This window comes from Manis javanica, chromosome 12, assembly GCF_040802235.1.
Source record: "Manis javanica isolate MJ-LG chromosome 12, MJ_LKY, whole genome shotgun sequence".
NCBI classification, from domain to species: domain Eukaryota; kingdom Metazoa; phylum Chordata; class Mammalia; order Pholidota; family Manidae; genus Manis; species Manis javanica.
Window position 1 is genome coordinate 58959530 of NC_133167.1, and position 16002 is coordinate 58975531.

A 16002-nucleotide genomic window follows, 5' to 3' on the forward strand; every position below is an offset into this window, starting at 1 on the left:
TTTCTTTTGTTTTTGTTGTTGTTTTTTTAATGTAGTGAATATTCTCCAGTAAAATCTTCTAAACTACCAACTGATGAGCATCAACTAGAAAATTGATGTTAATGAATTGTAGTTTTTATTGGTCAGTCCTCTGAGTTATCCATTCACAGTTAAAAATGGGAAAAATAGGTGCAGGGGAGGAAAAGTGAATCTTGCTGTATAATCATAATTGGTGACGGCACCTGCTTTCTTTGTGAATCAGTCTTTGAAGATGCCACCAATTAAAATGTATGTTTAAAGTTTAGGAAAAGATTTTTAGTATCATGCATGGCTTTAACTCTAAGTTGGATTAAAATTTTGTCATAGGTGAGTCAGACATCTTTTAAGATTGTTTTGCTTTGAATATTGACATGCAAGCTTTATAACAAATGAATTGTCTTGCAAAACTTTTCACCATTTAGAAAAAATTTAAACATGATGTACCACATCACAGAGATGTCAGATATACACTATTATTATTGTCTGGTAGATGAATTCTAATTCAAGAACTATTTTCATAATTTTTTAGGAAAACATGAATTTTTTTCCTCTTAGATAAAATGAAACAGATTTTAGATACCAGTATATTTATTTACTATAAAAATAGCTGTTCTTTACCAGGTATCTCTGTTAGAATATTAACTATTGTTTAAATTTTCAAATATATTACATTTAACAGAGTGATTTAGTTACCTCTGTTTTTCTTTTTTATAACTAACAAAATCAGTCTTCTGAATGACTTGCCTATTTTATAGCTGTATGACATTAAACATGCCATTTTTGTTGGCTTCAGTTGTCTCATCTGTGAATTAGAGAAAATAATACTTGTAAGCCATACTTCTCTGGAAATGTTAAATCCATATCCATGTTAAATCCATATTTATATGTTAAATAAAGGAGTTGATTTGGAATGAGTGCAAGTATTTTTGAAGACATAAATTTATTTTAATAATATAAACCAATATTTTCCTTTGTAAGTTGGCTTATTGTACCTTTTTAAGAAGTGAAAATGCTTAAATACTGTAAAGTAATATATATAATATCACAGGAGATCCTTTTTAGGTTGGACCAGTTTTTACTTTGACCCAAGTTATAGCAATATTAACAGCTTTTAATGAGATAGGGCTAGTTCTTTAATTATACTGCAGTACTGGTCACCATTATTGATAGCAACAGTGCTTTATTTTTTCAGAAAACTTGGAAAAATTCAGTATTCAAAATACATGTAGTCTTTACTTCATTAATCTCATGATTTTTTCCACCATACAGACTAATCAGAATATTATAAAATGTGTTACATTTTTATGTTTCCTAATTTGTGTAGAAATTTCTTGGAGGAATAAAGGCAAGATTTATCACTTAGGTAAATTTAGCTAACTCATCACTTTCAAAGCAAAGAATTTAAATAGAAGTCAAATTCAAGAAATCACTGAAAAAGTTCTGCAGTTGAATATAACTTTAGGTAATACCTCAAATTACAAACAGAACAAGTAAAATTAGTACTTTTAATGATTAAAATCTGAACGATAACGGCATCATGGTTAGTAAGTGTTTTTAGTTTTAGAGATGCATATCAAAATACAAAGATAGGTGAAATGATGTTTTACCAGAGATTTTTTAAAAACGCTTAAGCGAAAAACGAATAAGGTCCTTGTATTAGTCTGGGAAAATATCTATAGTGTCTTTTTAAGGACAAGAAGAAAGTTGCTAGAAACAGCCCAGATAGTCATCAATGGATGAATGGAAATAAAATTGTGGTATATACATAACAGTGGAATTATTTTTCAGCATTAAAAAAGGAGTAAAAGTACATGCTATAACATGGATGAACCTCAGAACGTATGCTTAACTGACAGAAGCCAGATACAAAGTCACTTAGGTGACTCCATTTATATAAAGTATCTAGAACAGATAAATCCATAGAGACAGAATGCAAATTGGCAGTTGCTGAGGACTGGCAGGGAGGGGAAAATAGGGAGAAACTTGATAATGGGTAAAGGGTTTTACTTTAGAGCAACAGAGTTATTTTATAAACTAGTGGAGGGGGTTGCACAACATTGTAAATGTACTAAACTGCCACTGAACTGTTCACTTTAAAATGGTTAATTTTTTCTTAATTAAGGTATTGATATACAATCTTATGAAGGTTCCACATGAGTAACATTGTGGTTTCAACATTCACCCAGATAAAATGTTTAATTTTATATTATAGGTATTTTACCTCAACAAATGACTAAAAAAAAAAAGTTGCATACTAGAACATATAGCATAATTCTTTTTGATTAAGAAAAATTTTATATGTAGATGGATAAATGTGTAAGTGTAGTTGTGGAAATTGGTATAGAAATGAACTCCTAAATGTAGGTAAAATTTTAGGAATGACATGTACCAGGATGTAGCAGTGGTGAAAAGGAGGATATTGGGAAGCACGGATGGTTTGGGAAGAAAGGATACCTCAGTTGTGACTTTCTGTTGTTTCAGGTAGATGTACAATTTTAATTTGTTATTGTTATTAAGTATTTGTCAAATAAAATCCGTTCTTAAAAAGTAAGTGACAGATTCTAGTTTTCAGTGTGAAGAGTTAACATGCTTATAGTAGATCAGGGGGTGGTGGTGGGGGATTCTTTCATTCTGCCAGCAGCAAAACTATTAACTGTGAAGAACAGAATGACTTGTGAAGAAAATTGAATGTCAAAGAAATAATTAAACTCTACTTTATGTGAAAACATTCATCAGTTCTACATTTCCTTAATCATCACGTGACATACAGGCTTAGCTGATGGGTGTGGTGGGCAGGGATGACCTGTGGTTGTTTATGTATTATACAAAATAAAAGGTTTAATGAGTGAGGTGAGACTTCATATTTTTACCAAATATATATTAGGTTTTCAAGAAAATATTAATTATTCAGCCTTAGTGCTCAGTTATATTTTAGCTTTCTATAATTGTTGCTAAAACGGCAATTTTCCATCAAATTATGTTAGAGACATTTGTGGTAACTAACCCAAGAATTGGATATAGTTGGTTATACATAATTATAGTTTTAGAGGTAATATATGATTTTGTTGTATTTTACTTGAAACGATTTTAACCTCTTTATGGGTTTGTCTTTCATTTATACTCATTTTGAAGTTCAGTTTTCAGTTTACAATTTCATCATGTTTCCTTTATAACCAAAAACTACTGCTAACAGTAGCTCAATAACAATGGCTTGTGGATAAAACTTGGAGATTTATTGTGGATTTTGCCTTAAAACTTAGGTATTGCAAAATGTGTGTGGAGTGGAAGCTCAATAAATTAATAATAGAAGCATTGTTTGGTAGGTGGATACATGAAGAGTTTTAACTCATAAGTTAATGACACGGAAAACGTTTTGTGTATTGTCCATTGACTTAAAGGGAATAGGATCAAATCTTTTTTTCCCAGACCTAAAAAATATTTTATTTCAGTATGTATCACTTGAAATAAAAAAGGAATAGCAACTATACAATACCTGTTTGTTTTATACTTCCTGAAAAAAAAATAGTATTCTGTGATATAATGGTCTTCCTTTTTTTCCCCTGAATTTTTAACTGTGTTCTAGAGCGAGAAAGGTTAATAATGATGTCACCTTAACTCGTGAATTTGAGACCTAGTACTTCTTTTTACTAGGCTTTGCTAAAAATCCTTCTGAGCCTTTACTTCACTGTCTGTCAGACTCATAAAGTACTATTCTGAAGATCAAATGAGAAAGGGTATAGAAAAGTGTATTATAACAACAATATGCAAATTCTACTTATTTATTACTCATTTTGTCTTAAGCATCTGTTGTGCAGGGAAAATTATTAGACACAGGAGATAATGAGAAAAAGTGAAAAATTACACTTACAGAATTTGTGGCCCAGCAGAGGAGACAGACATGAAACAAGCAGTAAAGTATGAGAATAGAAGAGCCATTCCATTTATTTTGTGAAGTATTTCCAAAATATTAAGAACCTTGTCATTTTTTTTTCTGTTGTTGTAGACATAAAGAACTATTTTGTTCTCAAGTGTAAGGTTTTGCATCCATGACAACCCTTGGAACTGTGTGATGGGAATCTTGATACTTACTTAATCATGGATTTTTGGTAGACTAAACATGAAGTATCTTTAGCAATGAGAAATTCCCCAAAGGAGAAATTATCCAGTATTATTTCTTTAATTATTGGGAATAATTGAGCTAGGAAGTCAAAGATCACAAATTTATGGAATACCTGGTCATCAGTTTATGGCTGGATATCCATGAAAAATTTGATTAATTGGCAATCTCATCAGTCTTAATCTGCTTCAGATAAACTGTAAAAAAATTATTTGTTCATTATTAGTATGTGATTAACCTTTGGGTAGCTACAGAGTGGAGCAATGATACAAATAATGCCAAAATAATTTACATTTTGTTTTAAACCAGAATAATATTTTTCACTATCTGCTTTATCTTCCAATTATGTTTTACTTAGATGAAAAAAATCAATATCAATAATTGCTCACATTTAAATGGGACTTTTATGTTTTCAGAATGTTTTCATGTCCCTTATTTCACATCTTCAAAATGACCCACGAAGAGGAAGATGATTAACTCTGCAAATATACGTACTAACAAATAGTAGTAATACTACCAGATGGGCCTTAGAGGCTGAATCCAATTAAAATCCAGTCGAAAGTAATCCAAATAACAGTAATAATTATCCAATATAATATTTATATATTTATTTATATAGATAGTGTTTGTGCATGTGTGACCACTTTTTTTTTTTTCATTCTAAGGTCTCCAGAATTTTCAGGCATCTTTTCATTATATGTATGTAGGCCTTTCTGAGTCTGTCTTCTGTTCTCCACAGAAAAATTTCAGAATTAAAGTCATGGTGTATGCAACCATTTTACCTAAGTATTTTTAGTACAGTCCTGCTTGTCTTTATGTTTAAGTCCTTTACCATGTACATACAGGTATGAGACTCCAGTCCTTCAATGTCTGGAATAATTTGTCGAATTTTACTACCTTTACATAATGACTTAAAACCTGCTGGGCTTTAACCTTTTCTGCCTCACTCAGTCATAAAACTTTTACCTGTATAAGCCTCCCATTTTCAGCCCCTGTTTAAGTTGATCAGCCCCTGTTTAAGTTGCACATGCTTTACACTTCTGACTCCACAGCTCAACTACATCCACTTCCTTCAAGGCTCAGTCCACTCATTCCTAATCAGCACAACCGTGTTTGCTCTGCAGGATTTCTCTTGCTCCTATTTCCTTGCTAGTAACCGTGTCCCATTTGCTGCTTTCAGTTTAGTGCTGATAGCAGCATTTAAAGAATCAAATATTAGGATAGAAAAGTAATACAAATTATTAATTTGACCTTTCAGTCAAAAATCACTCCTGAGCTTTCACCATCATCATTAGGAAAATCTTTTATTGTAAAACTTAGATCAGATGATGTAAAAGATGGGACTGAATTTGTATTGAGCATACCTTGAACCTGCTGGTATTTCTTTTTCTTACCATTTCTGTCCTTTAAGATACAAAAAATTTCAATTATTTGAATTTTGGATAAAGAGCAACATACTGGTGTATATTATATCTTTTAAGTATATGAAAATTATATTTAAATGTTCAGAAGTTTTCAATTTCCTCTCCTCTTGGTCCTTTCAGTTGTTTGCTCTGTTAAGTGTAATTCCAATTAAAATTCAGTTAACAATTCAGTTAACACGATGTAAGTTGGGTTACTTACAAGGACATTACATAAGGACTCCCATGCCTTACTTCTTCAGTCCTTAGTGTTTACTACTTATTGTTAGCTAGTGGCATCTTCACATTTGTTGATTTGTTAATGGGCCAGGTAGTTAATTAGATGAATAGTCCTAATCCCACCAACTGTTAAATTTGAAATACAGAAACTGATTTTCCATTCATCAGTTTCAAACCTACCTTTTTAAAAACAGATTTTGAATATATATATTTATTTAACTAATTTTGAGTGCATAGGAATATTTTAATTGTTAATCCTCAGAATTATTTAAATCAGCTATTCTATCAGATATTCACCTCATAACATCCTTCAGGAATTTTATCTAATACAGCATTTTGTTTCATGATGACTGTATATAGATTTATAGGTTTATGATGACTGTCTATATAGAATTTACAGGAGAGAATGCATTTTTTATTTTTTTTAATTCTGTAATTGAGATGATGCTGTAAATATGTCGATTTTCATTTCATGACTGAGAAAATTAATGTAGGTATGTTGGTGAAGTTATTGGCATAAATAATGAAAAAAGGATCTCTGACCGGTTTTATTATTATTTGAGTATTTCATTTTACCTTTTTTGATATTTTTTACCCCCACACATAGTTACAATGTCTTCTTTAAAACAATCATTTTATTTTATTTTAAAATAAATAGTCTCTGCCAGGCCATGTGCCGTACTTGAATACAAAGAGTAGGGTAATCCCTGCCCTTAAGAAATTCCCAATCTGGTTGAGGTGACAAGTGAACCAGAAATTACAATCCTGTGATTAGTACTACGTAAATACACACTGTGTATGGCTGTGGGAGTACAGAAATGGAAACGCAACATCTTTTCCTATACAAATTTACACTGTACTGAGTTGACTCTTAAAGATGAGTGAAATAGCAAGGCAAAAAGGAAAGGTATTCTAGGTAGAGACAACAAATACCATATTTAGCTGGCCATACCAAGCTTATTTTTATAAGTCAAAATGATTAAATATTGATTATTCCATAGGTTCATACTAATGTGAAAGGGTGGTCACAAGTGTCAGATTATAAAAGATTGTGTATTCTTGACTAAAAATATATATCTAGTCCTATTTCATACTACAGAAATTGAGAGAAACCTGTAGACATGAGTCAAAATAAAGTTGATATGAGAAACTTTTTTGGATAATATATATTGCATTATTCATAACATGATTTGTCATCAACAGTGTCATTAATAAAGAGTTATAATTAGTGGTATAATTAGTGACACTAATGACTGCAGTGTTCTATAGAGATGAGTTATAAATAACAGCTTATTTTTTTAAAGCAAAACTTTAAAATTTTCCCTTTTGTACTTTGATCACTTTACATCCATTCTTGAATCAAATACAGTATTCTAAACATAATTTAACCTTTTTATTAATGGTTCAAAATTCCTGTGAGCATCAATTTTTGTTCCTGTGCTTTAATACAGTGTCACAGTTTGTTGTTATTGGGGTGTTAAGAACTATTTGGCCCAATAGATTGGCCTTTAGATTGCCTAAATTGTACTCTTAAGATTTTTATGTTTCTGTCATTGATCACTTAAGGGACCTAGTGAGTCTAATCTGCCAAATTATTTTACATTCCAGCCTTCTGGTTAAGAGACTGAAGGATGGAAAATGAAGTATCTGAGTTTTTATGTGTACCTGGTTTGCAGTATTTCTTCATTTAATTTTGGGTTCAGTGGTGAAATCTGGTTAAGGTTGTAAGTCCAAATATGCAGAAGGTATTCATAAATTAAGATTTTTTTAATATTACCAATTTATTAAATTCATATTATTTGTAACTCAATTATTTGTAATTATCACTAATTTACATGTCTTTAATGTTTGGGGGTGGCCCAAAGGAATTAATTGGACTCTCTCAATTTGGATCTTTTACATAGAATCTACCAGATTAATGCACCCAAAACAAAGGCTGAAGTGTTCATTCTGTAATAAGGAGTAGGACAAATCACCATTGATTTATCAGATTTAAATTTAGGTATGTACAGATTGCCTATGTCAAAGGCAACTAAGCCTTTTAGATATTACATCGACTTTCATTGGTTCCTTGTCCAGTGCATTTTGGGTATCCATGATTCTTTGGTTATTTCTCCTAGTTTCTAGAAAACGAGAAACATGATTAATTGAGTTTCCAGGATAAATTTTTCATTTTTGAGTGAAAAAAGTGAGTAATAATTTATCCTGACTCCCCTGATATTTATCATTTTTTAAACATAAAAAATAACTTCAACAGGTAACCTATGATATATAAATAGTCCCAAGGCAAATGGTAATATAAAAACTTGGAAATATGCTATCCAGTTGTATTACCTTACTTAAATTTTTATAGAAGCTGTAGTTTTTGTAAAATGTTAAAATATAAAAATTGATGTATACTGGTGGTTAAATATATTTAAGCAGTATATTTTATTCTGCAGTACTGTGTTAAAGATGTCTGAGTTTTACCATCTTAATCTTCATTTGTTTTAAACAGTAAGAAAGGTTTAGTCTGATGCTGGCAAGGTACTTAAGTTGTTTCTTCTCCAGAGTGAAGTCACCCTGCTGAGAAATGAAGTGGCACAGCTGAAACAGCTTCTTCTGGCTCATAAAGATTGCCCTGTAACCGCCATGCAGAAGAAATCTGGCTATCATAGTGAGTAATGGTCCATTACCTATAGCCTCAGGCTGCATCAGTGAAATACTGCCAGAATGAACCAAGCTACCATTAAGAAAACAGAGACTGCAGTTCTAATATTTAATATTAAATTCTGGAACTTCTACAAGGTTATTGTGAAATAGGGAGTATTATACTTCTTAGAATATAGAGAATTGTTGAATTTTCCCATTTCTAGCTTTTTTCTAGGGATTATTATACATCAACAAAATTGGCTAGCTAATAGTTTAAAATATCCTGTAAGTACTGATAATATTTTATCTTCCCAGAGTAACAGTTTGTAGATTGATGGGGTGAAACACTAATATTTTTCTAGCCTATATTCAGTAATGTTTTTTTCAATCAACTGTCTTCACTTAATATGTATTATCCATTTACAGTATCAGATTCTATGGTTCTTAGATATCACCATTGTGCAGTTTTTTAAATGTTGTGAACCTTTCTTTATACTAGAGTCTTTTAGGTGTAAAAATGCTAAATTAGAACTGTATTTAAATTGTCTGGATGTTTACTCTGAAATGTTTTTCCCAAAAATGAGTTTCTTTTGTTTTCAGCATTTTAGAGGTTAATTGTGCTTTTTTCTTCTTGTAATGTCCTGTTTTGATAAGATGCACAATGTTGGAACCAGCTGTTACTCTTGAATAAATGGCCAATTTTGTCCATTGTCTACAAATTTATAACAAATAACAGAGCTGGGAATGTGTTAGGCAACATTCATAATATATAACCCACAGCTTTCATTTTTATGATTTAGTGATATTTCAGGATATTTGTAAATGTGGAGATTGTTTCAACCATATGTATCCACTTCATTTTAATTTGCCAGTGTCAGTAATTCAAAAGAAAGGAACATTTTGTTTTGTATGCAAACAGTTCCTCAGGTGCTAACGATAAAACTTAATGGCCACCATCTTTACTTGTAGTCATTGTAAGCATTTCATCAGAATGGGCAATATTTTTTAATTTAAAAGATTCAGTAGATTTAGCAACTCTCTATTGCCATATATACTTAGAACATTGATTTTTGTCACTTTTGAACAAATAAATCTCAGTCCTTTTATATCTAGTCATTTTCACAGGATGGTGAAACACATTGTGGAGTAAATTGGAACCATATAGAAATATGTTTGGGGTTTGTATTAACAATGATCGCTGCAGGGATGAGGCCATTATGGCTCCCATCTGACTTAACAACATAATTTCCTATAGAAGCTACCGAGTTCAGTGTTATGCATATGTGATTTTCTTAACAAGACAGCTCTCTTGAATTTTGATAGTTAAAAAAGAAATATACAAATGGTTATGGAAAATTAACTCTAAAATTGCATTCAATTAAAAATTATCTGCAGTTTTTTAAATCTTAGTAATTTATTGGATAATCACAACATCTTTCTATTATCCAGGCAGTGTGTGCTCAGCAAACACAAGCCAATTTAAAAATTTAAGCAATTTTTCATAAAGATTTTGTATGTGTGTATAGGTACATGGATTTATGTACTATACCTTTAAATAAACTGACTGAAAGTCTAGATTAATATGTTTTTAGTGAGTATATATTATACTAGATTGTGAGAATGCAGGAAATCAGATATTTTCAGCTTTTGGAACTATTTTCTGCCTTTTTTCCTGTCTAGTCATCTAACCAAATTGACTAAAGTGAACTATAGTTCTAGCATAAAATTAGTTCTCTTCAGCTTTTGGGAGAATACTGAATTTGGTAGAAATTTTAAAGTAATTTCTACTTTCAAATTTGAAGTCTTTGGAGAAAAAATGTGACTTCCTGTGTATAATAGTCAAGGTAAATATGTACATTGACTAAGTGAATATTTAAACCTTAAGAAATGTGGGGAAATTCAGACCCACACAGTATTCATCATGTTGATGTAGCGCACAGTAATTGCTAATGGTGGTGAGCTATACTACTACTCTTACAAAATATTTGTCAAAGAAAACTAAGGTTTATTAGAAATTAAGGAATATCAAATCTTTCAGGTAAAGGTGACAGTATAAAGTCACACAATCATAGGGTCTTGGTATTAACTCTGAAAGTCCGGCACCCTAGAAACCCCTCAGTCATGGGAAAACCATGACAGTTAGTCATGTTAACATTCTAATAAATAGTCCATAAAACATGAATGAAAATATGAATACATTTTTAATGTTTGAGTTCCTTGAATAAATCACAAGTTAGCTTATTGCTGTTAATTCATATTTTCTAGGTCTTTGGACATAATATTGTATTATAATTGTTTCTGTAACTGGGCAGGAAAGCTTCTTGGGCCCTAAATGTAACTGAGAGTTTATATTTTTAATAAGGAAAATATGTATGAACATAGGTAAAGAACTTTAGACAGAGTTGTCAAACAGTTGTTTTCTTTGAGCTTAAGTAGGGTTGAAAATGGCTCTTTGAGGGCAGTAAGATGATCTCTTGTGTATTTCTAGTGCTTGTAATTATAGTTTTCCACCCCTTATCTCTAGAAGGGGACATAGTTGCAGATATGTCATACTATAAAAGTATTTTATGTATAGAGTTTATAAGTGAGTACCTGAGTCTTTGTGTAGCCCAGAGATTTGCTTTACTGAATTGTGAAAGTCTGAAGATAAGCACTCGTCCCTTAAAATTCAGTTTTGTTTAGTCACTGCCTCCAATATATACCTAACATTTTCTGATAAATATCACAAATCTTCTCTTTAGTTTTGAAAACTGGTGTATCCCTAGAACTTAACATTGAGAAAAAGGTCAGTTTGTTTTCCTGTTGAAGAAAAGCAGTGAAATAAAGAGGACCTTTTAGCATTCCCTACACTTCAACTATCACTGCAATATTCTCCTTCCCTTGACAATGTAGCTATTATATTGGCTATTTAACTGAATTATAAATATTTTATAACATTTCATTATTGCTTGATCAAAACAGTATCCTTTCTGCTTTATATAATTTTAAGAGGATTACCAATTATAATTTTTAAATTTTATCTTGAGGTCAGATTTTTTCCAGGGATGTGGTTTTGCATTTAGAGCAGATTTATAAAGAATATGGGATTCTATCTCATTATTTTAAAACCTGCTTTTCAAAAATGCGTGGCTTTGAGGCAAATGTGTCAAAATTCTGTATGAACTACTGTATTCCAGAAAACTCTAAAAACTCATTTTATTTTAATGAAAGTCATGCTTGCCAAATTCCTCCCCCTCCATCTTCTTCATTACAAATCATGCTAGAAGTCCTGCTTCATAGGGTCTGCAATCTTTTAATAACTGACTTTCAGAATGGGCACCCAGCCATCAGTAAGCAGGCCAGCATGCATTCTCAGATTTAATAGAAGCCTGCTTATTGTCACTTCTGAACACTAAATAAAAATTATTTTAATACACAGTGAAAAAAGCAAGGTACAAAAGAATCCATCCGGTGTGATACTGTTTTTGGAATGTTCAAAAATACAGCTAAACAGTATTGTTAGGGGATACATACCTGGTTGGTTAAACTTCAAAGAAAAAAGGGAATGGTTTGAAGAAGTATCAGAATGGTGATTACCTTTGGTGAGAAGGGGAACCTCCAGGAAGCATCAGTGTTATTGGCAGTGTTCTCTTAAGTTTGGGCTGGGGTCACAGGTGTTCGTTTTATCACTTGGTCTTGTAACTTACATACAATATAACTATTTGTATGTGTTGTACATATCACATTTCTTAATAAATTACTGAATTTTATTCTGTTAAAATGAGAAAGATGTAAGAGATTAATTGTTCAGGCCTAAAAATAGGTTTATTTTCATAAATATTTAGAATGCCCTTCCTGGGTATATTTTGAATTGCAGTGTCTAGAGTTTTATGTGAAGTTATAGTTGAATTCCAATTAATTCATGTGACTATAAAAGCTGGTGGCATTTGGATTCTAAATATTGCTCATTCTCATGTGTATGCATCATTAGAATCAGGTGTTGTAATCATCCATTGCTGTAGTAGATGGAAAGTCAGCAGACAGAATAAATATAGTTCTGGAGAATGCAGAGGGAATAATTTGAAAGATAGAGTGTAAATGTAAGAATTCATTCTGTTTAAGCATGTGGTTATGAACATTTTTGTGTTTTAATAAGAATGGCATGTAGGCAAACAGACTTGTTTTGTTAAATGTGTTACTTGGTACATGTTTGATTACATCTGTAAGAGGCTATTTCCCAAATTCCTACCACATTTTCTTAACACTAATTAAGCAAATATTTCTTCAGCTCTATTCACGAGGCACTGGGCACCCAGATGTGTTCATTTGACCCGTCACAGGTAAAATTGTCTACTTGGCGACTTAACAGCCATCTTTCAAGTACTGCAACTTACCTAAATAATTTTGTCAGATACCTTCTAACTTTTACTCTGTGTATTGACTGAACCTACTGATACATTCTTACAGATATTTTAAGAAACTGAGTAATTTTTCTTTTTCTCACTCAGCTGCTGATAAAGATGATAGTTCAGAAGACCTGTCAGTGCCAAGTAGTCCACATGCTGAAGCGATACAGCACAGTTCGGTGAGCACATCCAATGGCGTCAGTACAACCTCCAAGGCGGAAGCTGTAGCCACCTCAGTCCTCACCCAGATGGCGGACCAGAGTTCCGAGCCCGCACTTTCACAGATTGTCATGGCTCCTGGCTCCCAGGCACAGCCCTCAGGAAGCTGATTAAAAAAGCCTGCAGTGCAGCAGTTTTAGATACTCATTAGTGACTTCAAAGGGAAATCAAGGAAAGACTGGTTTCCATTTATGCGAAATCTGTGGTCGTAAATTTTTTTTTACTTGAAATCAAATTTGGCTCTAAAGTTGGTATAACAGCAATTGATGATCAGACTGAACAACAGCTTTTAGTCTCTGGAAAAAGACTGATTTTGCTTTTTTTATAAATACTGTTAGATTTATTAATTTTTCTGTGCTCGCTGTGTAAATTGTATTATGATTCATTGTAGTTTATTTCACGTTTAATTTGGTGGTGTTTTAATAAATGGGGGTGTTACTGAATCTCTTCCCACTTCCATTTCTTTTAACCACCTCTTAACCCTCAACTGTGATGATAGTATTGTTATCATTTATACCAAAGTTCTGCTTAGTCCCTATTGGCTTTGTAATGTAAACAAGGTCATAAAGCACTAGCAAGAGAAAGATAGAAATTTGCTTTTAATTTTTTTGCCTTTTATTTTGCACATTATGCAAAAGGAAGAACGAGAGAACATTTTTAGAGTGAAACATGGTAAAAGACATACAGTGCTTTTATGCACACTCTTATCAACTAAATCAAGATCATTACTAATAGTGCATTTTCTTCCTTTCAGTAGACACAGATTTTGGAATGCTTTGTTATTTCAAAAATGACTATTTTTCAATTCTTAAATTCAGTATTTTCAACCCTATGTTTGAAGCTAAAAAAGTAGGAAGTGATACAATGTATGACAGGGTTAATCAGATATCTAATAATTTTTTTAATTAGGATTTTTGTTTTTTGTGGGGTTTTTTTGCAGATTTCAGGTTACGAACTGAGGTTTATGCATAGTCAAGTATGGTGTGGTTGCCAGAAAAGTCTAAAAATTACTACTTATAAAATTTAAGACTGTTTACCCCCATTGTCTTGTACTTGCAAGCTAACTTGTACTTATTGTGAAAGCACTGTCATCTTTTAGTAGCAAATTTTGATAATGTTTCTCGTGGGAAAAAATCAGTATCTATCTTTAGAACAATATAATTATAATGTGGGAAGCAAGAGTGAATGAGAGAGAGAGAATGTGTGTGTGTGTGTGTGTGTGTGTGTGTGTATCTTTTCAATAGTTTATGCCAGCAGTCTTTGCTTGAATGTTTAACGATGCCTTCAGTGTGATGCTGGCCAATAGATGATTGCAATTTAAAATGTCATTACTGTGCAGGCTTGGATAACTAACATTCCATGATGTAGTTTGTTTCTGATGAGAAGATTGTAGGTATACTTTTCTCACTATCCAATTATCTGTGGGACACTGATTTTTCTAATGTGCCATTACCTATTTTTATTCTGCAGGTATGTTCAGAATACAGTACAATATTTTAAAATAGACTAAATTGTTAAAAATTAAAAAGTAGTACGTGTGTGTGTAAGACAACTTTGTAAAATAGCTATGAGCCCTACCCAGTATCAACTTCGGGCATTCAAGCAGGATTCCATTATGTAAATATCTGTAATGCATTTATAATAAGTTGTGCAGTTTGTTCTGCATCTGTACTATACTATTTGCTTAAGTCTCAGTGCCATCATATAATGAGACTGGCATTTTAAAAACCTATATGGAATATCCTTGATAATTCAAGGAAATATCCCACCTGCCTAAGTTCCAAACTGGGAAATACTCAATTATACAAATGACATTTCAGGACTTTTAAGTATGAAGATAATAGGAATTTTATTGTCCGGCTTATTAAAAATGGGAGCATTTTAGTTGATAATTCTTCTAAATTTTTTTAACAGATTTTATAATTTTAAAGTGATCAATGTCTAATCATGATTTTGCCATAGTTATGCTAAGGAGTTGATCTCAAAGGCACAAAACATGGATTCTGCAAGAAGGCTATTTTTTATTGTAGCTTGGATGAGTTAGAAAAAGCCTCAATTTTTCACTCTCCTAAGTCCTTCAGTGCATTTTTATTTTATTATTTATGCAAGTTAAAGTTTTTGGTAACAAGAATTCTTGCAACTGTAAAATAAAACTACATAGATGTAAGAAGTCATGTAAACGGTTAATGAGCTTACTAAGGTTAGCAAAACTTTCATTGTAAATCGGTCTGTACTCAGCAAATAAAAATTATTATTAGTTGTATAAACAAATTCCATTTTGACTTTCAGGATGTCACACTACTTCTGTACCTAGCATTTTGAGTCCTTATATTTGCAATGTTACACAAACTGTACTGTTTTCTTTTATGTGCAGTTTGCATGAGTAAACCATCAGAGAATAAATTCTATCTTTAAATTATGTTCGTAATTTGCTTGTTCTTAGCTATCTGTCAGAAAGTAACATTATCTGATAATGCTCTTTCTTTCAGGGCATTTATTACCTGAGAAGAACCTGATAGTCTTTATGTTTCTGTGATACAGTTCATTCCTTCTCAAAGACCTTTTAACTGCAGAGTACATAGGCCTTGTTCCTCTTTTCTGCATTCTCTTTAAACCCCATTCTTACGCAATGAACCTTTATAATTTATGTCCCCAGCACCAGACATGCCATCACATTCAGCCACACACATACCCAATGGCCTTTGGGGTCTCTTGGTGGCTGCTCAACAAAACATGTCCTAATGCAACTCTATCTTGCCCCACCCTACCCACAAACATACTTCTCTCACAATCTTTTACAAATCACTTGATGACAATTCCATTCTTCCAGTTGCTGAAGCCAGAAGAATCTTGTCACCCATGATTCCCCTTTTCTCAACATCCAGCCTATTCCAGGAAATGCTGTTTGCTACCTTCAAAATAAACCAGAATTCAGTCACTTCCACTATTTCCATCCATGATTCCTCTTTTCTCAACATCCAGCCTATTCCAG

General features: G+C 32.1%; 1 protein-coding gene across 3 annotated transcripts in view; it reads left to right on the forward strand.

The window, feature by feature from the left end:
• ATF2 (activating transcription factor 2) overlaps positions 1-15429 on the forward strand; it is a 99722-nt gene extending 84293 nt beyond the window's left edge. For 2 of the 3 annotated variants that reach the window (XM_037020632.2, XM_037020633.2), the window contains 2 exons: positions 8326-8431; positions 12894-15429. In XM_037020632.2, coding sequence (XP_036876527.1) covers positions 8326-8431; positions 12894-13120 — 333 coding nt within the window. In that variant the 3' untranslated portion in view covers positions 13121-15429. Of the gene's footprint in view, positions 1-8325; positions 8432-12893 lie in introns of those variants that run through there. The other variant, XR_012123687.1, reaches the window with a different exon arrangement.
• Positions 15430-16002: the final 573 nt, after the last annotated feature.